Source organism: Fulmarus glacialis, unplaced genomic scaffold (assembly GCF_000690835.1).
Source record: "Fulmarus glacialis isolate BGI_N327 unplaced genomic scaffold, ASM69083v1 scaffold7709, whole genome shotgun sequence".
NCBI lineage: Eukaryota > Metazoa > Chordata > Aves > Procellariiformes > Procellariidae > Fulmarus > Fulmarus glacialis.
Genome location: NW_009232596.1, coordinates 66,543 through 91,258, shown reverse-complemented (window position 1 = coordinate 91,258; position 24,716 = coordinate 66,543). Strand labels below are relative to the sequence as shown.

Below are 24,716 nucleotides of genomic sequence, written 5' to 3'. Positions count from 1 at the left end.
GCTCAGCCGCCCGGCCCTGCCGGGGAGCGGGGCTCGGTACCTCGGTCGCGGCCTCCTGCCGGGCCTGCAGGGGAAGGGGACCAAGGCGTCAAGATGGTGATAAGCCTCGCAGCCTAGCTGTGCAGCAGGCGCAGAGTGCCCTCCGCCATTCAGGGCAGATGTCTTCCGTGCTTTGCGATCGGTCCTTCTGGAGCGCGGTTAACCTTGTTAAACATTAGTAGGTTTATGTAGGTTGTAAAATGTTTGTCTTGGTACCTGGAACAAGCTTCGATGAACAAACAGGACACAGCGGTAATAACGGTGCCAGGGAGGTTTTCTGTCAGCACATGTAGAGGTGCACGGTGGAAACCTGCCTAAACAGGGTAAAGAAACCACGGTGCCAGAGCTTGCTGGCAACTTTTAGAAGAGAAGCTGCGCTGTGCAGGCACTTGGGCCTTGCTTCCCTTGATTGCTCTCGAAGAGCATCAGTTCTTCTGTCAGTTGCCTGGCTTAGGGTAAAAGTGGTCGGTTAGGGTAAAGTTACATTTTTAACAATAGTGTTGTAGTCAGCATGAGCGTTTCTAAGAAAATGAGAAATGCCCTATCGGGTCAGATCAGTGGCTCATCTCGATGAGAGCTGGTGAGTTTCCTTTAAGGCAGACGGCTCACGCACCAAGGACGGGTGGGAAGAAGCAAAAGACAAGCAGAAAGGAATCACGCTCTGTCTACATGTACAAGGTGCAGAAGCTCAGGCACTGCTGAGGCTATGAGCATCATAAATGCTCCTGCAAATGACATTTTGAGCTTTGTGGCAAGAACGTTGCATCTGGCTCAGTAATGAAAGTGCTGGACTATCAATTCACAGGAATCATAGAATCATAGAAACATTAAGGTTGGAAAAGACCTCTAAGATCATCGAGTCCAACCATCAACCCAACACCACCATGCCCACTAAACCATGTCCCTAAGCGCCTCATCTACACGTCTTTTAAATACCTCCAGGGATGGTGACTCAGGAGATCCAGTCCCATTGACTTAGAATCACAGAATAGCATTTGCTGCTGCCTGAAAAGCAGCAAAATGCGCTGGACAGGAGGGCGTTTGGGCTGTCACCAAACACACCTGCTCTAAATGCTGGGGGTTCTTTTTTAATTCAGATGGAAAACTGTCTGGCCATTCTCTTAAAAAAAAGCTATAGGAGATATTTAAGGCTACTCAAAATAAAAGGTCAGATAGTGATCAAAGGAACAATGACAAGGCGGGGAACCCAGCCACCGTAATCCCTGTGAATCAACCACTCCTAAAAGCCTCAACGACTGGATGAACGACTAAGCCATTTGTCCCTGTTGCAAAACCCACTGAAGTCGATTCAAGGGAGGAAACTCTCTGGAATCCATGCAAACGAAGGGGAACTGCTGCAATACTACTAGGGGGAACTACTGCAGTACAGAGGCTTTAGGGCTAGGGGGTGCTTCGGGGGGGAGGAATGTTGGAATCGATAAGGAGAAGTCGAGGATTTAGAAGACTGCACTGGTATGTTTGGGGTAGGAATCATAGGCAGGGAAATGGAGGGATCAAGGTGGATCAGAGACGAACAAGCGTGGGAAAAGGGAGAGAAGAGAGGGATAAACTAAGCTGGTCAAATGCAATCAGTATGTTTGCCTGGACAAGTTTTGCCCCTGATCACCACTGTCTATACTATATTCATAATAAATTATTTGAATTATTTCCTGTGTGATTGTGCTCTCTGCTGTGTGCATGTGTGTGTGATCCAATAACAAACTTAGGTCTGCCCAGCCAGCAAGTAGGATGAAAGGTCTCGGGGGCCAAAAACCCAAGAGACCTATGAAGGTGCATTTCTCTGAGCGCTGGTCCTTAGGAACAGGGTCAGGCTACTGACATTGTCTGTCTTCATATGGGCGTCTTTGAAGTACCGTCTCCCATCAGTGTTAACCTGTGTGCGCGTGTCCGTTGTGAGCTTGCACACCACCCTGCTACTGGTGGGATGTGAAACAGAAGTAAGAAGCTCCCGCTCGCCTCCATGGGCCCAAGAAGGAAGGAAGCCTCTGGATCTTTCAGTCCACCAGATTCAGCTGCCCTTAATACTTTCCAGGGAGAGCAGGTGCACCTGGCCAATATCTACAGTCCATTCCCCTTGTGCTACTCCCACATCTGAGCATGGTAGTAGGGATGGTGGAGGATACATTGCAACCTATTCCCTTTGGTATAGACTGGTTTTCCATCAGTTTGTCTATGAGCTTTTTGAACCTGCTGATGTTACTGGCTCCCATAACTCCTGTAGCAGTAGGTTCCTGTAGTGTAAAGCACGTTTTTTTTTCTTTTAAATTGATTACCAACTAGTTTTATCACATGCCCCCAGACTGCCATGGAAAGATTCGCTGAAGAACAGTTTTCCATTCACTTTATCCACATTATTTTTGTAAATCTCAATCCCTCATCTGCTTACCAAATTCTGCTCATTCTGCTCACCAAATGGTGGGATCCCGGCCTTTTTAGTGTCTCCTGATGAAGCACTTTTTCCATCCCATAATTGTTGTCACTGCTACAATTTGTGAGACTGGCTTAGAGGGTCAGGCTGGAAACCTGTCAAGCGCTATGCCTAAATATAAGCCAGGATTCGTTTCATAGTTAACATCGCTTGCTCACATTTTTAGGTGCAGATCCTCTCAGCTCTAGGCCTCTTAGCAAGAAGCAGCCCATTTTCATTCCAATGACATTTTTCTCCATTCCAACGACATTTTTCTCCATTCCAACCCATTTTAACAAAGGAGTTTTGCTGGAGAAACGGCATCTTGCAGAGCAAGTCACGGAGCGTTGGTGACACTCAGTGGCCCTGCAGGAAAAGTGCACCTTCTGAGTTCACGTCTTTTCCAATTTATCACGAAGACAGTGGTAGCAAATGCACCTCATACACAGGTGAGCAAACAGCACTGCTTAACATAAGGATGAGTCTGCATACTGTGCTGTACCGACTCGTATAGTACATGCATATAAATGAACATCTAGCCTACGTAACTGCGTTTGCCTTCTTTCCCTTTCCCACACTCATTTACTGACTTCAGCCTGGAAGTGAGGCCATCGCCTTCAGGTACCTCAGAAGGAAAACCCTTTCTCTTGTAGTGGGGAAAACGGGAGTTTTGATACACAGTCAGGGAACATGGCAGCCCCAGCCACCAAGTGTTAATCCTTAGATCTATACCGTGGAGGTGCAAGGGGAGCTAGAAATCTGATTCAGACCGACCTCCTGGGATGTCTTCCTGCTCAGAGAAGAGGTTAACATTATTCCCAGTTTACTGGGACATATAAGTAGGATAAGTCTACATTGCAGTTACTGTAACTTACTTGTTACAGGCTGCCCATATCTCTGCTTTTGGTATCCACACCTTCCCACACATAGACACCAGCCCATCTACAGCCTCACCACATCACTGGATCTCTTCAACAACCTCCTGGTAGCCCTGGCCAGTCTGGCCAATCACCATCTCCAGAAGGAAGAAGCTGGACAGGAGATGATCATAGCAACCCCAGGGTCTAATTGCCATTCTGTCCTGTCTCTGAGCAAAAGCTCATCTGACTGTGCTTGTTTCTAAGTCCTCCTCTGACCTTTCCAGCCCCGCATTTCAGACAAGCCTTTATATACCACCACCCCTCCCACCCACCTGCCCTACACGTTATTTCCTGCATGACTGATCCTAGTGTGAATCTGCGCGTCCTACCCTGACAAGGCTTCTCCAAGTTTGCAAGGGGAGAAAGTAGAGAGTCTGCAACCACATGTCTCCTCATCTTTGTTTCCCATCCCTCAACAAAACAGGTAAATGCATGCCAAACCACCTTTCTGCTCCCTGCAGGGAGTGGGAAGCTGGAACACATAAAGGGAAGATCAGAATGCTTTGTCTGTGTGTGAGGAGCCAGCACCAGCGGTCAGTTACCTGCAGTACCCTGAAGGTACCCTTCTCCTCACCACCACCTTTAAGATGTGAATTGCATATGAAAGGAAAACCAGGTCAACAAAGCAAAAGCTGATACATATCAGTCTGCTTCCAAATGTTACTGGGCCTGACCATCAAGACAGTATCAAGACATTGCTTATCAACATAAGAGAGAGTGTGGGAATAAGGCCACCGTGTGGCAAACTGTACAACACAAGAAGTCACAAGTTTTAGACTTTTCTCAGGAAAGAAGCCTCTTTGAATGTCAAAGGTAAGCCACGTTCAGGGGCTTCTACCCTTAAATTGAAATAGACCACGTTAACAAAAGAAATCCAAGCATGCTTTAAAAATTACTTATTCATCTATTGCATGTCGTGGATTTAACTGTGGGTTGATACAAACACCTTGATGCAGCTATTTGAGCTTGGTAGAAAACTAACATATAGGATAAGATTAAAAATTAGCGAGCCATCACATGTGAGTCTACAGGTATGCTTACCTTGCACAGAGACAGTACAGATCATGAGATGGATCCATGGAGTCTCACATGGTTCTCAGTAGTAGCTATTTTAAAAGTCTGTTATTGTCCTGCAGCTACAAGAGAAAAGTCTAGGTCACTGTTTACCTCAAAAAGGAGAAAAAAACTTGGAATAAACCTTAGACACTGTATATTGTCAACAGTTCCCAGTAACAAGCCTTACAATTCCAAACTACAGCTCTGCAGTTTTGTGTTTCTTTCCTGTTTAGGGGCAAGAAGTCAGAGGAATAAGGAAGGCAGATTCACAAACCATTGCTCTGTCTCCAAACTGGAGCATATTAGTTGAGCATACGCTAATATGCAGGAGTCAGGAAAGAAGGCACGTGTCCGAGGTTCCAGGAGAGTTTGCAACTGCGTGACAACAGACAACTCATTTGTCCTGTATCCTAACCTCTCTCTGGATGAGGGCTCCTTTCAGTTTTCCATATGACTGTTGCAAAGGCTCTGTGAAAGCCTAGGAAACCGATCTCTTCTGCACCCACTAAAAGCAGTGTAGTCTTTCAGTCCTATTTGCACAGTACTGGCAGATAACCACAAAGGCCCAAATAAGCCATACATATCAAACCTTTACGATTTATCAATGCTTCAGCGGATCCCTACCTGTTCATTGTACAAACTATCTTCTTCATTTATAGATTTTAAGTATGCTATTTATTTTTTATAATAGCGCCCTGACAAGGTCAGAATCCATTTGGGGCCATCTTGGGTGCTTACAGTCCTCCTCCTTTTAAGGGGCCTACTTCCCACTCCTTTTAAGAGCTTTTCTTTGCAGAAAAATCCCTTGCTATCTGAGATGCTAGTTACCAGATTGCCTGTTAGCTGCCTCCTGTACTATGCTTTTCAGGACCTTCTTTTTTTCAGGCTGAAGCTGCAAAACTTTGCAGGAAATTTCCCAGTTGCCTCCAGGGCATCTAGGCAACCAAGACCCACACAGAGGCTGTGGTGAGGTGATGGGAGGAAGTCTCCTGGCTATCTGCCAGCTACTCATACCCCGCCTTTGCTTACACATAGCAAAGGTTCCTTTCTTGCACTGCAAGATGTTTCCTATGAATGTCACCAAGGACAGGGAGCACCTTTCTACAGTCAGCAGAACAAGCAGGCGTCAGATTGCCCACTCAGCACAGACTACCCACTTACTGCATTCCCTAATGTTTGTTCCAAGAGGCGAAGACCTCACTGACTTCTACTGTACACTCCTATCTTAAGGAAGCTTGCCACACAGCAGCTCTTTTTCCCTTTGCTTCCTCAGCCCCTGTCATATGCAGCTGAACAACATCGATCTGATTTGAAATCACAGCCTGGAAACATCTGTTTGTATTCACATTTCACACACTTAATTTCCTTACTTACCTACCCCACACAGGTACAAGGTGGCAAGACTTCCTATCATCAGAAGGAGAGGAATCTTGGTGGGCCTGTTTCTATTTAGATTTAATTTCATGACCATCTGATGATATTAACTGTAAAATAGACCCTTGACATATGTCCGTTTAAAGGCAGGAGAGCCTGGCTCGCGGGCACACTGAGCGCACTGGGTTACAGCCTTCAGTTTTTATTTATAACCTCCCTATCTAAGTTCAACCGGATTAGAGGACCTTCCTCCTGAAGATCCTTCAGTCCAGCCCAAATATCCAGGGGAAGAAACTTGCCAGGAAGGCAACTGGGAGATTGTAGGGCCCACTTTGCTCCCTTGTCCTTTCCTGTCCCTTGGCAGAGCACCATTGAACAGTACCTATTGACTCCCACGATGTCTTGGGAAGAGGCAATGGTAGGGGAACGCTCCTTGGAGGCCCCTTCCAGTTCCTTCATATTTTCGCTCACTTGAACTCAGCCCTGTCTTCTTTTTGTATCAGTTGTCCTCAGAATCACTTGGTTCCTCAGGTTTTCTACCTCCCCTAAATGCTTGCTAGGCACTGCTGCGAGACTTTTTTCCCCGTCCCTACTGGACAGCTCCAAGAACAATGATGAGCAGGGGAGGAAGGGCTGGCTCTGCCCACTTTATGGACAGATCACTCTGAATAGTCAGAGAAAAAAATAGATTTACTGTCCTCTTGCAAGCTGTGTTGGTCAGGCAAAGGCCTGCTACACAGGGATCCCCCAAACAACCCCGGTCACATAATTTTCTTCACTTTATATTCATTTTTCCCCTTTTTTTCTCTCCTAGGTACTTCCTCTTTAGAAGCACCATCGCCTCCCAAATACACAGCCCACCTTGTTCACTTTTTCTCCATTGGTCCTGGGCTTGTTGACTTCATAGCCTTACTTCATATTTATGGCATGACTGCCCTGGTAACTTCTCCCTTGGTAATCAGCTCTATAAAACTAGTACCCATTTTTTCTTACCTAGTATCCCACCTTTTATGTGTGCTACCTTGCTAATAGCAGGTCATATCCTGGTGAGCCATCTGCATACACTCTGCTCTCCTGTTGCATGTGTTTGTTACATCCTGAAATTCCTCAGACTGTTGCCTTTTTTCAGTAGTGCCACAGGTAAGGATTAGCCATCTGGGTTAATGTCTTACCAGGATGAGACTGGGTGTTGCCAGAGTCTAAACAAGCACAGTGACTGAGGCTGTTGAATGACCCATCCAGAAGGCCTGGGCATGGGTAGCTGAAATGGGAAAACTGAACTCAGTTTTATGGGAAGTGGTCATGTAAGTCAGAGTCCGAGACAGGGAGATGATGATCTTCAAAGAAAACAGGAAGGGCCTGTTACAGTCACTCTGCATTTTTTCCAAAAAGAAGAGAGGGGGGAAGGAAAGTGAAACCAGAAATCACACCTATAGAGACAGTAATCTCTGATTGTTTACAGAAAAAGATGAACGTTGAGTAGTGGCGCACGATATAAAAGATGATAGTAAAGAAGGTGTAGTTAGGACTGAACTTGTAGTTCAATGTGGGATGCCTGGTACACAAACAAAGCAAACAAAAAAAGGGGACCATTACAATTCAGAGGGCGCGATGACAAGGAAAAGGACACCAACTACAGAAATGTACACTATGTGTGAAAGATTTCTTTGCCTAAAGGGAATACGGAGAAATTCAAAGTAATAAATGAAGTAAGAGAAGACAAAAGCAGAATAGAAAACAAGAGGAAGAGCAAGCAGGGGCCTTGCACAGGTGGGAAAGAGGCATATACAGCGGGCAGGAGTTTTTTTGGGAAAGACAGATTTGCCAACCATTAAAGTGAAGAGAGAAGAAACACAGGAGTGGACAGAATGCTTGGGCAGGCAGAGAATTTTGGAAGAGGCAGGGACCTTTCTGGGAACAAAAGTGCTCGGGACAAGCAGCTCTGGCAGCAGTTTAGGCAGGCCACACGTGGGCAGTGGGGACTGGGACGTGGGGTTACAGTGTGGGCAGTGGAGGAGCAGGGCAGCATGAAGGGGAAGCGGAGAACCAGGAATAATTGCCCTTCGGCTGCATGTAGGGGTTGACAAGGAACACTACTGGGCAGAGGAGAGAGTGTCCCAGGAGCAGGGGGTGGGCTGAAGCCTTCGTGGGAGCGTTAGCAGGTCTCAGAGCAGGAGACACGCCGAGAGAGTGAGGATCTTGGTGCAGGTGATGGAAGGAGAAAATGAGGTATGTGAGAACAGGAGGGAAGCGATTGGGGGAAGTGGGGGTGCAAGGTAGTGGTGAAGGCACAGACGCTAAGAGCAGGCAGAGAACTTAGGGCAGCGTGGTAACCAGGGCTGTGAGAGGAGGAGACTGGCAGGGGGTGGGGGAAGCAGGGTCTTGCCTTGCCCCTGGGTTCCCCAACACGTAGAGCTCCACCCCAATGTCCCTACTCACCCAAGAGGGCCCTGTCTCCCTTCCCCATCCTACATCCCCGCACAGCCCACCTGACCCAGGTCCCCGACCTCCCTCTCTCCTCTTCTCATTTCCCCCCTCTGCTGCAGGATCCCCGCTTCCAAGAGGGAGGGAGAGAGGGAGAGGAGTGGTTGGAGGAGGTTTGTTCCCGGGTCACGGCTGGGTAGTTTTATCTAGGTAAGGGGAATTGCCACTGTTGGTTTTTTTGTTTGGTTGGTTTATATGGCACTGTTCAGAGCCCTAAAAGTATTATTAAGGTATGTCCTATTCTTTCTCAGCCTGTTATGCTGCCATCACCCTCTTTCACAGCCAGGGTACATAATGAGTTTTCGTCCTTTTTGGATTTGAAGGCTGTTTTCCCAGTAAATCAGGAGTGTGTGCAGAGGGAATCCACCCACACTGCGATTTTCAGGCACCAGCAGTAAAGGTGGTGGGCAAGCCCCTATGAGGCAGAAGAGGTGAATTTGCAGGTACAGTCAATGGCATACAGGATCGCAGTATCTTTTTTCTGCTGTCTCCAGCTGAGCTCAGGTCCACAGCTGAAGCAACCCTAGATGTGGGATGTGGATTGAAAGGTCTCTGCCTGTCTCTGCCACTCCTCCTAGCTAGGCTGTGTCAGCCCCAAGGGCTCTTCTGCAACAACTTGTGTCTTTCAGACATGTAGGCCCTTTTTTCGTCTTCCAGGCTCATACCTCCTGGGCATCATTTGTTGCTCAGTCTGTGTCTTGAGGGAAAAGTGTCCTTTTCTAGCCCTAGCTCCAGGAGCACGCTCGCAGTGGAGGACCTATGACACCATTCAGGTACTACCCCAGCCCTAGCACTACAAGATGGTGACATGCAGCAGTCATTCACACAAGTGTTAGTCTACCCTATGTCCATAGTATATGCACATGATCTGCTAGCTTTCTGAAGTTGTCTTAGCTAGCTGCTTGATCCCCTTCTGCAAGACAGGTATATAGAGGAAGCTGTAAGGACATCAATACCCTTATTGTCATGTCATCAGGAAGGTGAGACTGCAATAACCTCAGGAAGGTCAGGGACAGTTCGCTACGTGGTAACATCTATTAATGTCTTCTGTTTACATTAAACTTCTACAGCAGCGTTAGCTTTGCATGTCCTGTAAGCACACAGAGTCCATCACTGCCTCATACTGCTATTTCTTTTTATGAAAGGCAACTGAATCATTAAAAGAAGATTACAAATGTTTGTTTCCAAAAAAGGAAGCACAGGCTATGAAAAACCAGCCCCACAAACACGTCCAGATCTAACCCTTCTTTTGTATGGCTTGGCAGACTTGCTTTTAAAGCAGTAGGCATTGAAAGAAAATCCTGGAGCCCTTGACCTAATGGAACTGGGATCTGAAAGTGAGAGATCTGCAGGATCATGCCCTTTTTGAGTTTCTAAAATACTCCTGCTTGGGATAAGAAATGGAAACAAACAAGAGGCCACACAATATGTAGTGAATTTGGAGGGAATATTATTTCGGTCTCATGGCCTCCCTTCATAAGGCACTATTATACAGTCCTTTTCTGTCTGGAAGAACTGGTAAAGTAGTTCTCCCTTAGCCTCCCCTTGCATGTTCCTACTCTTCAGCTGTGACAGAAAGATGATTCACAGGGCCATGCAGTGAACCAGATCAGGGTTAAAAATGCCTTTTTTGCTTGGATTTTGGTTGCAAACTGTTGTCTTAACTCAATTGAGAAGGTAGCCCAGAGATGAGACTCAGAGGTGACAGGAAGACTTAAGCCACTATGGTGAGCAAAAGCAAAGTATGTAACCATGACCTAAGTAATGTTTCTCTCTTTTTCAGGTGTTAAAATCTGTGCAGACTTCATCAACTGTCAAGTCACTGCCTTCTGTCCAGGTTCCACATACTTTATTTCGCTTGATCCCAAACTACTGTGTATCAAGCCAGGTTTCACATGGAAACTTTTGGGCATAGGTCAAAGGAAATAGGGTGCGTCCAACACAGCAGGGAAGAGGAGAGCCAGAGCAATGAAGTTTTTCTTATGGAAGCAGAAAACTCAGATTATTGGTTGCAGAGCCAGGGCATTCTAGTAGGAACCCTTCTTTGAGACATCTGTGGAAAGAAAGAGCAAGACAAGGCAAAGTGCCTGATGAATTTTTAGGAAACTATCTAAGGACTAAGAGATCTTAGGGGATGAGTTGCAACATCTTTCTGTCATTGACAAAGGCATTTCCAGTTGCATTCAGGTTTGGGATGCTGTGAGGTCTGCACATGTGAGGAGTGTGTGGAAATGGAATAAAAATATATCCTTTTAACCTTCCATGGTATGCTCAAGCCTTGGTCTGCACTGAGATTATACCTGGACTAGAAACTGTGCCTGTAACTAGTACAGTAAATCCCAATTCAACCTGCAGTCCAAGAAGGCTCTACAGCACATGGTGGAATTAAATACAGAGCAGAGGTGGGCTGCTTTGCTTGCTTACCACCAGTCATCTGCTCTGTTTCAGCTGTTCCCACTTTGGAAGCCTGTTAACACTAACCTGAACTAAAAGGGAAGACGTTCTCTTGCTGTACGGTCATCTGTAGAAACAAAAGAGAAAGGGTGGTGAGCTGCAGAACTGCATGGTAGGGTAATGCCAAGCTTCTTTCTCTTTAACATGACCATCCCATTACCTTAATTTTGTACTCTTCGGACTGTGAATGCAGAGACAGAAAAATGTCTACAGTGGGTCAGACCAACAGTCTGTCTCCCCAACATGTCTCCCGTACAGCTGTAAAAGACCCTCTTATGCATTGTGATACCTTCTAATGCAAGGACATTTTTGTAAATAGAGAATCTTTCAGTAGTGTGTCCTGATAGCCTTGCTTTTTTACTGATAATTAGTATTTTCATGTCAGATAGTAATTTTTAAATTGTATGCACTAAGCACAAAAATTCTTATACAAGATGGAATAGCAAAGAGAGAGCATGTTAGGTGACAATATTTAGCTCTGTAAAGGCTGGATTAAGAAGTCTCCTCCTCTTCTTGACATTGTGTGGAAGGGGGAACAAGAATGGAATTCAGTATATAACATATAGGCCTGTGGTGCTGCTTTCTAAATCTCCAGTGGTAGTTTCTGCATTTTGTTCTCAAATTCTTTTTTAAAAATAATTCTTAATGTTCCATCTGCTGGTGTGGCTCATACTGAGCACGGAATAATCAGAGAGACTCAAAATGACTCCAAGATCTCTCTTCTGTGTGCTGATAGTTCATTTAGAGCTTTAAAGGGTAAGAAATTATTTTCCTATTATCCTCCGAGACACAGCAGCACCCAATAGATTGTAAGATTATCACACTATACATGAAAAGCATAGAACTAAATTCTGCCTTCTGGTGGATCAGGGTGGCAGTATGTAACACTGATTTTAAATAAATGCCTAAGTATTTTCAAGAGAGCTAAGGAGCTGGAGAAGATCTGGTAAATTGACAGAGAAGCCTTCTTTCCACAGAGCCGTAGCTTGAAGCTAGAGGAAGTCAAAAAACACAGTCATTTTGAACACGTACACACCACAACATATTCATTTTGGGGATGCCAGGCTCCAGGAGAAGTCATACTTTTTGGGTGGTGGAGGGACAACTGTGTCTTCAGATAATCCCATATTAAAGCACATAGTCAGGCCTGTCTGGAGAGTATTGTGCATCGTAAGGCATGAAAAGAGGGACAATCCTGCCAAGGTATTCTAGACAAGCACTAAAATATAAAAATATTTCTCCATGTGCTCTTGAAGTGCCTTGGCACAATTAGCAATGGTGCCTTTTGGCTAGAGTAAAAATGAAGAAAGCCTAGCAGAGATTGAAACCTCACATAGAGGAAATGCCTGCTGTTTTAGGCCATGCTTTTCACTCTGCTCTGGGAAGCGGCCTTGGCTGTGCTGGGCCACAGGGACATTGCTTTGTACTACTGTGCACAGTGGAAGAGCCTGAGGAAGCAACTCTGTGCCCCACATTGTGTTCCTCCCGTTCCCACTCCCATGTCTGGCAGCCATACCTTCAAGTCTTTGTTGAAGAGCTTCCCCACATTCTGGAAGCAGCCACTGGGTAGCTGGTGCTTCTGCAGCCAGAGCAGAACATTGTGCACATGATCCTTATTGATGTAAATGTGAGAGCTGGCTTGTCCAAAGGACCTGGCTACAAAAGCTGTCAGCCTGTGGGGAGAGCACAAAGGAATCCCATGTCACAGCCAGGAACTGAACCAGCAAGGACAATGTTTGGGATGACGGTACCAACTCTGGTCACTCACCATGTGTTGCTCTGGTTGTCAGCTTTCCCAAAGGTGCTGAAGGAGCCATCATCATGTTTGTAGAGCAGCTGACACTGGTAACCTATGAAGACAGGTGCCAGGACACAACTCTCAGTGTGAGGGCCTGTAGCATCTCAAACTGTATCCTTGCTGTGGGAAGAAGGCTTTGCAGCAAGAGACTTCACCAGGTCCTACAGCCAGAGACGTTGAGGCAAGCCTACCACCCCACAATTCCCCATGCATCCCACAGCATCAGCGTGACAAGAAGCAGTTGCACAGCATCACTGAAGTGCACCATGCAGCTGCTCTACGTTGCTAGAGCTGCTATGTGCAAGTACTGTGGGTATCTGCCCTGCTGGTTTGCAGAACGGTGCCATGCTCACCCACCTCATGTCTCCCTGTGCCCCAGGGAACTCTCACAGGCACCTTGCTGTCAATAAAAAGAGCTGTAGGAGTGAGGAGAAAGGCTTTTCCTGGAGCGGACCAGTATGAAACCCTGTTTGCTTTTCAGCACTTCTGCTAGCCCTGTTGGGACTCCAGAAAGCACTCTTTATGGGATGTACAGAAAGCAACAAGGCCATGCCTTTAAGCTGTGCGGGCAGAACGCTATCCGCATCTGTTTGCTCTTCCTCCACCCTCCACACAGCCTCGCTGTTTACCCTCTACCTCGCCCCTCTGCTGCCACCATTCTCTTGGGTATGCCCCCCTCTCCCAGATATCTGTCCTAACTAGTGGTACAGGCGAGAAAGGAGGAAGGAGAGGGAGTAAAATCTTATCCATGGGAGGCTGCTGAGCTTGCAGTGTAGCAGGATAAGGAGACCGACAGGGTGGAATGTGAGGCACAATGCAAAATGAGACACAGACACCAGCACTGTATTAAATTCAGATTATATTGGACAGAGCTGACATGCCCCCACAATACGTGTCCTAAAACACAGGGAAACACTAAGCTACCAAACTCTTATCTAGCCCCAAAGGCCACTCTTTATTCCAATTAATAGCAGCTGATGCTCTGTTTCCTCAAGGGACTTCAGTCTGCCTTGGTCTGATAAGGGAAAAATCCACAGGCATCACATAATGATGGAGATAATTAATTACCCACACCCTCCTCAGAAAAGTGGGCTTAGTACCTCAATAACAGGCAGAGGCAGAAGTCCTGCTTCTTCAGAAACATGCTTTTCCTTCCATGAGACATTTCCCTTATTCTCTGTGATATCTTCCTTTGTCACAGCTCTGGCAGTGCTCCCACTCCTGCCCTGCACCTCCCCACCGGACCAGTGCCCCACACTCTTGAATTATAGCATCTTCATTTTGCAGCAGAAGGAAGAAGGACAATGTTTACCTGTTCTCAGGAATTTCAGTGCTCTATCTTCAATTTCTGGGTCCAGTTGTTTAGTCTTATTCAAATACTGGAGTATGAAGATGTTTGGTGCAAACTGAACCATGTTCTGTTCACCGCAGGCAAATTCCACCCCTCCTCCCGCTAGCTGCCACACATCCCTCTGCTCAACCTCACCCAGCCTGGTGGCTGTCACTTTCCACTCAAAGGTTTTTGCTTCATTGGCAGCTGGTGAACCAGCGGTCTGGACAGGCATCCACCTTTAGTTCTGGGGTCTCTGTGAGAGTGGTGCGTACCTGAGTGTGGTGGGGTGTACAAGCATACATTGGCATAGTGTTAGTACTGCAGAAAGGAGGAAACGTCATGAGTCATGAAGTGTGAGGCTGTGCTTTGTGGCCCTGACACCAGTAACTAGGGCTCCTGAGAAGCTCATAGCTTGCCTTTGGGCTCAAGTTTTTGCTCCAACAGAGGTGTGTAGTTGGGGGAATACTCACCTGGATACAGTCCTTGAGGTAGTTCAAGACAGTGGCTTTTAGGCTGAAAGTCTCTCCTTGGATCACAGAGTAGGGCAATGACAGATCTACAAAGAAAGGCTGGAAGACCCTAAGGGTGGTCAGAGGAGAGAACCCAAAGCCAGTATCAGCAACACAGAAGGTGTTGGCATTCCATTCTGTGACGGTGTCAGGTACAGCAACTTGGGCAGACGCTTGCCCATCATCCCTACGGCAGGAAGAGAGAGAGGAGAACTTGCTCAGAAGTGGTCAGAAGTCTCCAGAGGTCTCTCTGGGGAAGGCAGGTAGAGGCTGTTACCAACCCAATGGAGACCAAATCCCAAATCCAGGTCTCTGGGAAAAGTGTCCATGGTTTTGTCTTCCTTGTGTTATCAGAGCAAGGTGCAGAATCACTACAGCCAGCATGATTTTCTGCAGAAAAGCAAGTGATACCTCAGAAAACAGCATATGTAGCTCCAGGTGAGATTAGTTCTTCATTCACAGGCAATCTAACACAAACTGTAAATGCTTTGTGACACAGAACAAGAGTGGACAGGGTTGGCTTTTCAGTGAGAATCTGACACAGTGTCTGTATCTTTGAGGAACACAGCTTTAGGGAGTCAGAGTTGGATGGAGTTTAGCCTGAGGCTCGGTCGGACAGATCTGGATCCAGTTTGGTCTGGATCCAGGGGGAGACAGCGTGCTCAAATGGAGTTGCCCTTTTAAATAATCTGTGAAAGTGCTGGTGGAGAGCATACTACATTTTCTGTGAGGAGCGCAGAACACAGGGACAGCTGATAAAGCACAGAGATTTGAGCTTTTATCTGTGATTTATAAATCAGGTCCATTGAACTAGACACAAGCTTCGTTCCTCTCATACACAAACAAGAAACACAGTAGGATGGAAGTCAGCCGTCTCAGCTGCAGGCTGGCCAGAACTGGGAGAAGAGAGCCCCTTCAGTCAAGGAGATGGACATGTCCATTCCTTACCAACAGCATTGTCTTTTCCAGGATACATCTTTTTCTCAAAGCCTGGTCGCATACAGGAAACTGGTTTCTTGGTTCTAGTATTGGTTAATATTTTCATGCACAATTTCTGGGAAAACAGTGGAGAGAATAAATCAATGATAAATAAAAGGGAAGAAGGAATGTTGAAAATATCTCATGATAGCAAGTATCATAAAGGGGTAGCTGCAACATTTTAAAATGCTGCTTGTTTATATACATATGCAAAGACTTACAGGCTCAGACTCTGGCCAATGCATGAGGAACGGAAACCCGCTTCTGAGGAATACTGGGGCCAATTATTACTTGTCATAAAAGTAAATTTCAACTTCATATGCCTAACCCTAACAATGAGCCAGAGTCAAACACCATATATCCCATGAAAAACTTAAGATAAAAAAATTCCAAATTTTAAATTTCTGCACAATTTTAGAATGGAAAGATCTGACTGGCTGTTCACACAAAACCATTCTTACACAAGTTAGTACCAGTCCTGGCTTAGAAAAGTGATGGGGAACTTGGTGAGAACTTAGTATGGATTCTGCTTTTGTCTGAACGAGACTCAAACTCTCAGGGCCTGTGCTTCACAAGGTGGAAATATTGGATTGAATGCACCCTCATGTGCATGGACTGAGAAGAAGACATTATCACACCAAAAGAATACATTTAATCCTGTGAGCAATCCTTGCTTTGGTTTAGTGGTCTGCAAGTCACTGAGAACTCTTCTACTTTCTTGAAGTGCCAAAACCCTTCATGGAAAGTATGGGGACAGTGTGTTCCCGAGTCAGTCATGGAGAGTGGGGGGAGAAAACAGAGTTCCTGGTTCACTCGTTGGGAAAAGCTTGCCAGTGTTGGGCAGGACAGGACTAGGAATTCAGGGAAGAAGGAGGTTACCTGTTTCGTTTCCCAGCCAAAAACACTGGGCATCTGGTTTGGTGTGTATCCAGCTTATACCACTTGGCTGAGGATAAAACAGGACCAGGAACCACAGCAGACCAGAGCACATCAACGATACTATCGCACTCCTTGTGTTTCTACTCACCTTGTGTCTAAAGCACTTCTCTGCTTGAAACTCTTCCACATCAGCCACCACCTCTCCATCCAAGAAGACTGCATACAGTAAAAGCTTGTTGTCAGGCAGGAAGTCATTGCCAATAGTCAGAGTCAATGAGAAGGAGGCCTGCAGATCTGCACAAGATAGCAGCAAGGAAGAGAGGGAAAGCATTCAATTAAATCAGCTCCTTGGGTAGGACACACAATAAGAATCAAAAGAGGGAATTTAATAATTTCTACCTGCAGACAAGAACATCCCACATAGACACTGTCACAGATTAACAATAAACCCAGGATACTGGCCACTTCTTTGGCTCAAGCTTGGCAAAAATATTCTTCTTCCCTACTGCACCTTAGATAAACAAGCAAGCTACACAAATTTTCTATCTTCTCCAAAGGTACAAGCTAGCAGCAAAGTCATAAGGTTGGATATTAGATCAATTAGACAAAGCAGGAGAAGGACAGTCACCTAGAAGGAGACTGAACTGATATGAGAGGAGATTGTGTTGGTCTAATGAGGTGGACCACCAGTTTGTGTTTCTGGTCGGATGCCCTGAAGCACAACAGGCACCAAAACAGCTTTTGGTGAAGCTTCTCTGCAGATAATTTAGGGCTCTGTGGATAATAGCTGTGGGCCTAGGAACAAGAACTAGAGCCTGTCTTGAGGTTCCCTAAGGACAGAAATCTACCTCCTAGATTACAGAACCTCTGATCACGAAATCCTGCCCAGCCAAAATTAGGGAACCTCACCCTAGATAGAGTGGGGTCTTAGGGAAAAAACATCTGGAACAACAGTTCCAGTCTCTGAGAAATGGATGGCCATAGGCATGAATGTACTGCTTGGGCATGAATCCTCAGGTAGTGGGAAGATGGGTGTACTCCAGGCTGGTAACGAGCTCCAGGTGTAGGATAAGAAGTTGTGAGGAGAAGAAGCCAAGTGCTTCAAAGTCTGGTATTGAAAGGGAGGTCAAGAGCAGCTACCTGCCAAGCTGAGCCTGGACAAGATATGCACTTCTGCAGGGCAAGGGCAGCCACTAGAAATGGAGTTCAACAGGGACAGGTGTCAACTGCCAGTTCTGCTAAGCCACCTCCAACATGTCCCAGAGTGGAGATAGGGGACATTTCCTCCGAGGAAGTATTCAGATTAACAGATGTTTTTATTGGAGAAATAGAAAGGGTAGGGGGGATACAAAAGATTAGGGTCATGCTCCAGCTCAGGACAGCAGAGCACCTTTGGTGACCATTTGGCTGAACTGTTGCAGTATAGCCTCCAGTTTCCCTGAGGAGATGGCACTGGAGAGTAATTAAAGATGCTTCTACAGATATAGTGAAATGAGATCAGGAGCCAGAGGACTGTGCTCCAAAACCTCAGATTTCTGCCACTTTCTATCCCTTTCCTCAGCCTACCTTCACTTTATCCTCCTTTTTCTGTGGCTGATGCTCACTTTCAGAGAAACCAGCGTGCTGTTCCAGCTGGTGGTATCCAGTGAGAAGTGGACTTTCCCATTCTCATCCGTGAGGAATGACAGGTGCGTCTCCTCATCATTGATGTCAACTATTAGGTAGACCATTTCATTTCTGAGGTGAGACTCGTCACTGTGGCGGAACATCTGCAGAGGAGGGGAGAAAGTTAATACCCCGTTGTGCCACACTCCGAGATGCTGCCAGTGCTTAATATTAATTGTTTCTATCATTGGGCTTCCTCAGCCCTTCTAGCTTTCAGATGAGTTGGAAGGATCCAAATGAAAGTGCAATAAATACACAAAACCAACAATGTGCAGCTGTTCAGGACTAGAAATAAACAGTAGTGCAGCCGAATGAGACACCTATATTGGGTGAAAAAAAGGTGATTTCCTCAGATCCTGAGCTTTCTCTTGGACAATGCTTCAGGATCCTTGACAATCAGAAGCAGTCTTGTCTCCAGCAACTTAGCTCTTGCTGTCTTCGCCCTCTTTCATGCTGGGGTTAGTACTGGCCCAGGTGAAAGTGTTTCTAGCCCCAATGGGACAGCAGTCCTAGCAGCACCCAGGGGACTTGAGTCAGAAATGACTGCCAGTGAATTGTTATACAAGGCTTTAGTGCTTTCTCCCAAGTTGACAAGAGCATTTGGATCTTAAGATCAGTTTACATCCCTTTCCACCCACTACACCCAGGATCCTTAGTGTCCTTCAGCCTCACAGTAAATGACCAGGTGTGAGAAGGAGCCCATTGCAGAGAGTGATCTGGCTCCCCCAACCATAGGGTAAAGCAAGAACATCATACTGGAAAGTCACTTCTCGGCTATGGGCAATCCGGAGGTGATTGTGGAGCCAAAGGCCAGAGGTCACAATGGTGTCATGTACTCACCACAGACCTTCAGCTGAAATTCCTCATCTGCTGTAGTGATAAATGGAGGGTGCTTAATCTTTATTTCAACATTTTTCAGCACTGCATGAAAGTGAGGAAGATATGAATGGAGGAAAAAAAGCAATACTGAGTATGGGCACTGACTGTAAGTTCTGTTATAACTGCAGTCCACACAGGGGGAAAGACAGTAATATCCCCAGTTATTCATCACTATGCTGCAATAGGTGTTACTCCCTTCAGCCACACCACCCTCTATTTGCTGCTACAGTTGCACATGGGACTGCCTTCTACTCCAGCTAAGTCAAGCATAAGCATTTTAAACGGCACAGGGTTTTGTCCTTGCCTACATCACTGCAACTGAATGGGACTAAGGCATGATGCCGCTTCGCATTATGGCAGCTGACTCAAGTGGACAGTAAACTTAGCTTAGAAGAGGGTGACAATGAGCAGCAGAAAGTGCTCATCACAGGGCCCAGCTGCAGCTAGAACAAGATGTCAGACCACAGCCTCTCCCTTGTACCCTATGCAGCTGCAGAACCTCCTGCTCAGCATGAGATGTGCGCACAGACCAATCTCACTCTGTCCCCAGTCTGCTGTTCTACCAGAGCAAAAAGGTCTGATGAACATGGCCACATCATCCTGCTCTCTTCTCCAGCTACCCACACGACTTCTCCCTCACCTCTGTTGTTCAAGTCTCACCATATTCATCAACACTGAAGGTTTTTGGAGCCATGTCTTGTTGCACTGAGATGGTATACTTCCCAAGGGGTGCTTCAGAGGCCAGGGGGAAGGACAGATCCACAATGCCGTGTCTTGACTTTACACTCAGCCACTCAGCAATGTGGCTATATTCAGGATCCTATTTGGGAAAGGACATGCAGAACCACTAAGTCACACTGGGAGCATGGGTACCTGGCAGGTCCAGCCATACCCAAGCATGAGAATGCACTGTGAGGGCTTACCCTTGCCCCAGTAGACAGGATGCCAGATCACCAGGCAAGATTCCCTCTCTTCCCTCCAGTATCCTTTTACTGAACTTTTGAATTGCAAAGACTGCCAGGAACAGTAAAGCTACTGGGAAGTGGTAACACCATAACACTCTGGGAAGGAGAAGCAACTCTGCTGTATCTACTGAGCACTTAGCCTTGTGCTTTGTGCTCTGTGCAGACAAGGTGTTGGGCAAAGGTTCATTACTGCCCTGCCTCTAGCTCAGCTATGTGCCTCACAGAGGTGCTGATTTGAATGAAGAACCCAGGCTGACCAGGTAGAAAAGACTTCAGCTGAACCTGAACCATAACCATAACGTTATGAGGCTACATTTGTGGCACAACTCTGTCCAGGAGTAAAAGGGCAGGGTAGAAGAGAGAGACATCTCCCTTTGGTGAGTTCTTTGTCACTTACCTGCAGCCATATCTGGGAATACTGTAAAAACAAGAGTAATACAAGCTCAGTTTTGTACAGAGCAAAACAGCACCCATGTCAACCAGTATTAATAACACTGCCTGACATGGGCCCCTGACCAGAGAGTTCAGCCCCATGCAGACCCCACACTAGGTGTCCTCCTCCCTCTGTGCTAGCTTACACTGCAGTCTTTCTCCAAGGGACCACTGGATGAGTGGTTTCCCTTCAAAGATCATTTGTTCTTACGGTTTAACAGGGAGATGTCTCTTTCATGAATCTCTCAATGTGTCTTATGCTAAGGCTCCTACTTCTAGAAAAGCACAAGGTGATACTCACCTCATTTTTAATGACTTTAAGGTCCTTGTCAAGGTTCACAATTCAAAATTTCACTGGAGATATAAAGAAAAGGATAATAAAGCATTCTGGCTGCAACATGTCCTTGCACAAATCCGCTTCTCCCTTTCTGTGCTCCAGCACTCATATGTCTCTGTTTACCTCACAGGTATTCAGGTCTTTCCCCAGACAGCCCTCCCCAGCATCTCCTACCCCAGAGGACTTTGTCTGGGATGTTTATATGCGGCTACGGGCTGTAGAAACTCGCTGCCTTTACCTGGAAAGATTACGAGGATGTGTTAAACAGTGGGGTTGGTCTGTCTGCAGTCTGTTCATATTGTGAAATAACTCTCTGTATTTCTACAGCTTGGAACTGTCACTCTAGGCTTTACTCAAATATAATCAACAGTCTTCAAAAAACAAGAAGAGATTGTCCAGTGTCCTGGAGAGTCCTGGCTTTCCTTTTAGCTCTCACTAGAGGTACTTCACCAAAACAACACCCAGGAGCAGCAGACTGGGCCTTTGGTGCAGCACAGCTCGGAGGGGAACTTCCTGACTCATACTGTTCCTGGAAACATCTGGTAACAGAGATCTGCTTTCTTCCATCTCCAACAAGCTTGGCTTGCTGCACTTGGTGAACTCTTCCCCGCAGATGTGGCTGCTACCTTGACCCTTCCCTCCCCATTTCCATATGCCACCTTCTTGCCTTGCCTGTTTCTCCAGGTTTGTATAAGCCCTTGTCTGTCTCTACCAGAATTACATTCTTCTGGGGCTTGACCAGAACCTTCTCGCAACCCTCAAAGAGCACATTGTCCCCACTGTGGGTCAGGACATGCAAAAAAACCATCTCCTCTGGCTGTCAGGTTAAAAAAACCAAATTGCCTGAGACTACAAGTAGCTTGAAGGAGAAACAGAGGCACGTGTCCTACCAAAATCTCCAACTTCCCTCTCCTCCCTTCCCCTCCTTTGATTTAGCTCTCTCCTTTCCCTAGTCATAGTGTTCTCTGTGCTCTCCCCAGCTTCCTCATTCTCTTTTCTCTGCCTTTCTCCTTCTCATGTTTGCCTCTTTCCACATTTCTTTCTCCCCTCTACTATCCTTTCCATCCTGCATCTCCAGCATTAACATGGCTCAGACACAGGAGAGGCTGAAGCCCTCTAGTTTGTAAGAGGAGAGGCATCCAGGAGAGGTGTCTTACATGTGATGTGGAATCATCTCTTTTCCTGGCAATGAACTCTGGCACCTAGGTTGATTGATACAAGGAAACAGCAAACAAATTTGTCAGAGACTTTGCATCTTATCCCAGATGTGAGACATCATCTCTGTTAAAAAATCCCCGAACTTCAGAGTGCAAATTCCACTGTACAACTCTGTCTCTAACCCACTTGTCATTATAGGGAGAAGAAGCAGTCTCTGCCTCACTCTTGTTCATGAACCTAAGAGTGAACCAACTGACGTGTCATTCTCCCTCTTCACATAAACGTGAGATTTTTATAAAACAAAGAAAAACGATAAGGAAGTCAGATCTGGAGCTGACCAGGACGATAACGGGAGATGAGATACTGATCAGGCAAAACCAGGACATCTCAGTATCAGAAAGACTGGGCTTACCAGGAGAAAGGTTGTTTTTGCTAACAGCAGACTTCCTTGGCTTTCCAGAGCCAGGACTCGCTCTCTTCTAAGGGGTGGCACCAAACACTTAGTTAATCATTGTCTTGTTGATGCAAGAACCAGAAGTGACCACAGCCCCTCCTTGAGTTCTGCTGAATCTGCAGGACAATCAGGACATAGGCACAGCGACTTAGTATGGTGCTGAGGAAGACAGGGGCAGTTTGTAGAGCCTCAGCACCAGACACATCTCCATGGCTCTCCAGAAATGTAACTGAAGGTCCTGTAGTCGTGCCCAGCCTCAGTGTGTCTAGTTAGGCTAACAAAAGCAGCAAAGTTGCAATGACAGGAACTCAAGCCACCCAAGAAATATCCAGAGTGCCTAGGTGAAATTCAGTTCTTTGTGGGTTCAGCGCCATCACTACTCATCACAGCTAAATTAAAGCAAGCTCAATCTCTATGCAGGCTGCAACTACACCTTGCGGTATAGATGCAGCTTTAGAGCAGAACGGTCCTCTTGGAGCTGGAGGGACAGGCTTCTGAGGAAGCGAGGGTGGAAAGAATGTATTCCCTATGCATTGACTTGCACTGTGATATACAAGCATTTTTAGGGACTAAAAACTGAGTAAACTGAAAGTCAGTGTTTTCCAACAGGCTTTAAATAGGATGAAGTGGGCTGACACAGATCAAAAGAACGGGTTTTTACCTACACAGGAAAGATTCCCTACTTTGCTAGGCTCCAGGACACTGCTGTATTTTGCCTGGCACTGGTAGGGAAATACACTTAACCTGCTCGCAACCTATGGCAAGGCAAAGAACAGTGTGCCCAGAGAAGTGCTGGGCTCCTGTCTGAAGTGAAAGTGAGAGCATCCAGCTGCCAAATCAGCAGCCACAGCTACGCTCACCTGGAAGGTGACACATAGAAAAGTGCCTGGCTTCTCCACATCCTGTTCCACCAGTGTGTGATTCTGGGTTGTCACCTCCAAGGTGACAGCAGGTGAATGGCAACAGGGAACACCACCATATAGTGACTAGAAGAGAACAGGAGATGTTCAGAAACAATTCAGAGACTGAGGTGGACAGGCCAGAATCCATCTCTGCTGCTTTCATGAAGAGGTAGACCAGGGGTCAGAAACGTCTAGAGGCCTGCAGTGAAGGAACTATAATGCAGCTCCCTTTCCATACCAGAAAGAAGCAACATGCCCAGTGTGGAACCAGACGACTCCTGGTCTCTGTCTGTCACCATCTTGCCACCAGCCAGGACACAGCTGCCCAGTGTACGATACTCCAATTGCAAGTACACAGAGCAAGGCTTCGCGAGGAATGAAGCCGAAGACTCAGTGGCTGAGGCATAAGGCTTCAGTCCTCACACCAAATTTCACCCCCACCAGCACAGGATGAACAGAGGCAAAACTTCTGGCTTCTGTAGCTTTGCGGTGTGTGCAGTGCAGTGCCTGCACGAGCAAACACCAGGGGCTTCACCTGCAGTGGTGCTCGACACTCAGAGCTCCAACGGGACTCAGTGGGAGCTGCTTCTGCGCAGCTTCCCTGAGGATAAGGCCCCCACCGTTCAACTCTGTGATGCTAAACAGGGCAGCACCTCAGCACCACCCTTCAATGACAGTCCCTTCCACCAAGCACCCCGGAATCAAAAGGAGACATTCTCATAGTTCCAGGTTTGCTGCAGCTGCAACTGGGAATAGGGTCAGGGCTAAGAGGAGCACAGGTGTTCCCATTGCTTGGGCTGGGACAGACAGCTGACAAGATCCACACAGGAGGAGAGAACTGCCTGGACTGGTGGGCTGAAGCAATCCTAAATACCCCCCCGCTAAGTCCAGAGAGTGGGGGAGTTGATATATGGAGATAGTATCTCTTCCAGGCTAATGACATTAGCTAATATTTACTTGCTTCCACTAACAGCAGAGTAAAGGCCACACAGCACAGTCCTCCACCCACATCTACATTCAGATGGTATTGCAGGCCATGGGGTGCCAGAGCACTGGGGGGGAGATGTGGGGTGGGTGACCTCTAATCCAGGCTGAAGGGGACTTAAGAGAAATACTCATCTCAGCTGTGGCTGGTCTGGATCCTGGCTGTAGCATACAATGAGAGCCAAAGCTACACACCAGCTACTGTCCTCAGCTTGTAAAAAGCATCCTCAGTACTCTCTCTGTGCATCATTAGTGATCTTCCTCTCATCCAGTATTTAATCAGAGCTTGGAGTAAAAACCTTTCAATTCACTTCCATTCCCTGCATCACTACCTCTGTCCACCCATCCATCCCAGCCATGTCTGATCCTCCTGGGTACAGAACCTTCTCCAGGGCTGCTCCTGCCACCCACTGCCAACTTCCCCCATAGCTCCACTGTAAGGCCTTCCCAAATAAAACAAGACATTTTAAGTACCCACATATTTTAGCAAGTCTCTACTTTACATCCCCCCAGGCCAGATGTCCAGTTTTCTGCCAGCTTCCTCCAGCCATGAGGTAGTTCTACACTGACACCACCACCCATCTCCTCCAGACTCTTCTCAGGCACTGTAACTTTGTATTTCCTTTTCCTGGGTGGCAACAGTGAAGTGAGCAGGGTTTGAACATATTTGCCCTCTAGTTACAACCTC

The 24,716-nt window shown here is 46.7% G+C and overlaps 1 protein-coding gene across 1 annotated transcript; it reads right to left on the bottom strand.

Moving 5' to 3' along the window:
- Positions 1-40: 40 nt before the first annotated feature.
- LOC104082015 (alpha-2-macroglobulin-like protein 1) lies at positions 41-23,833 on the bottom strand (the record flags this gene model as incomplete). Its single annotated transcript, XM_009584960.1, is given in 21 exon segments — positions 41-64; positions 12,272-12,428; positions 12,524-12,605; positions 13,866-14,086; positions 14,088-14,158; positions 14,357-14,582; positions 14,677-14,785; positions 15,344-15,514; positions 16,253-16,319; positions 16,401-16,538; positions 17,857-18,021; positions 18,184-18,202; positions 18,739-18,838; positions 19,457-19,616; positions 20,159-20,179; positions 20,495-20,547; positions 21,203-21,347; positions 21,688-21,732; positions 23,003-23,098; positions 23,101-23,130; positions 23,768-23,833. Coding segments are annotated over 21 exon segments (2,166 nt in total), but the record flags the coding sequence as incomplete, so codon positions are not given.
- Between the last annotated feature and the right edge of the window lie 883 nt (positions 23,834-24,716).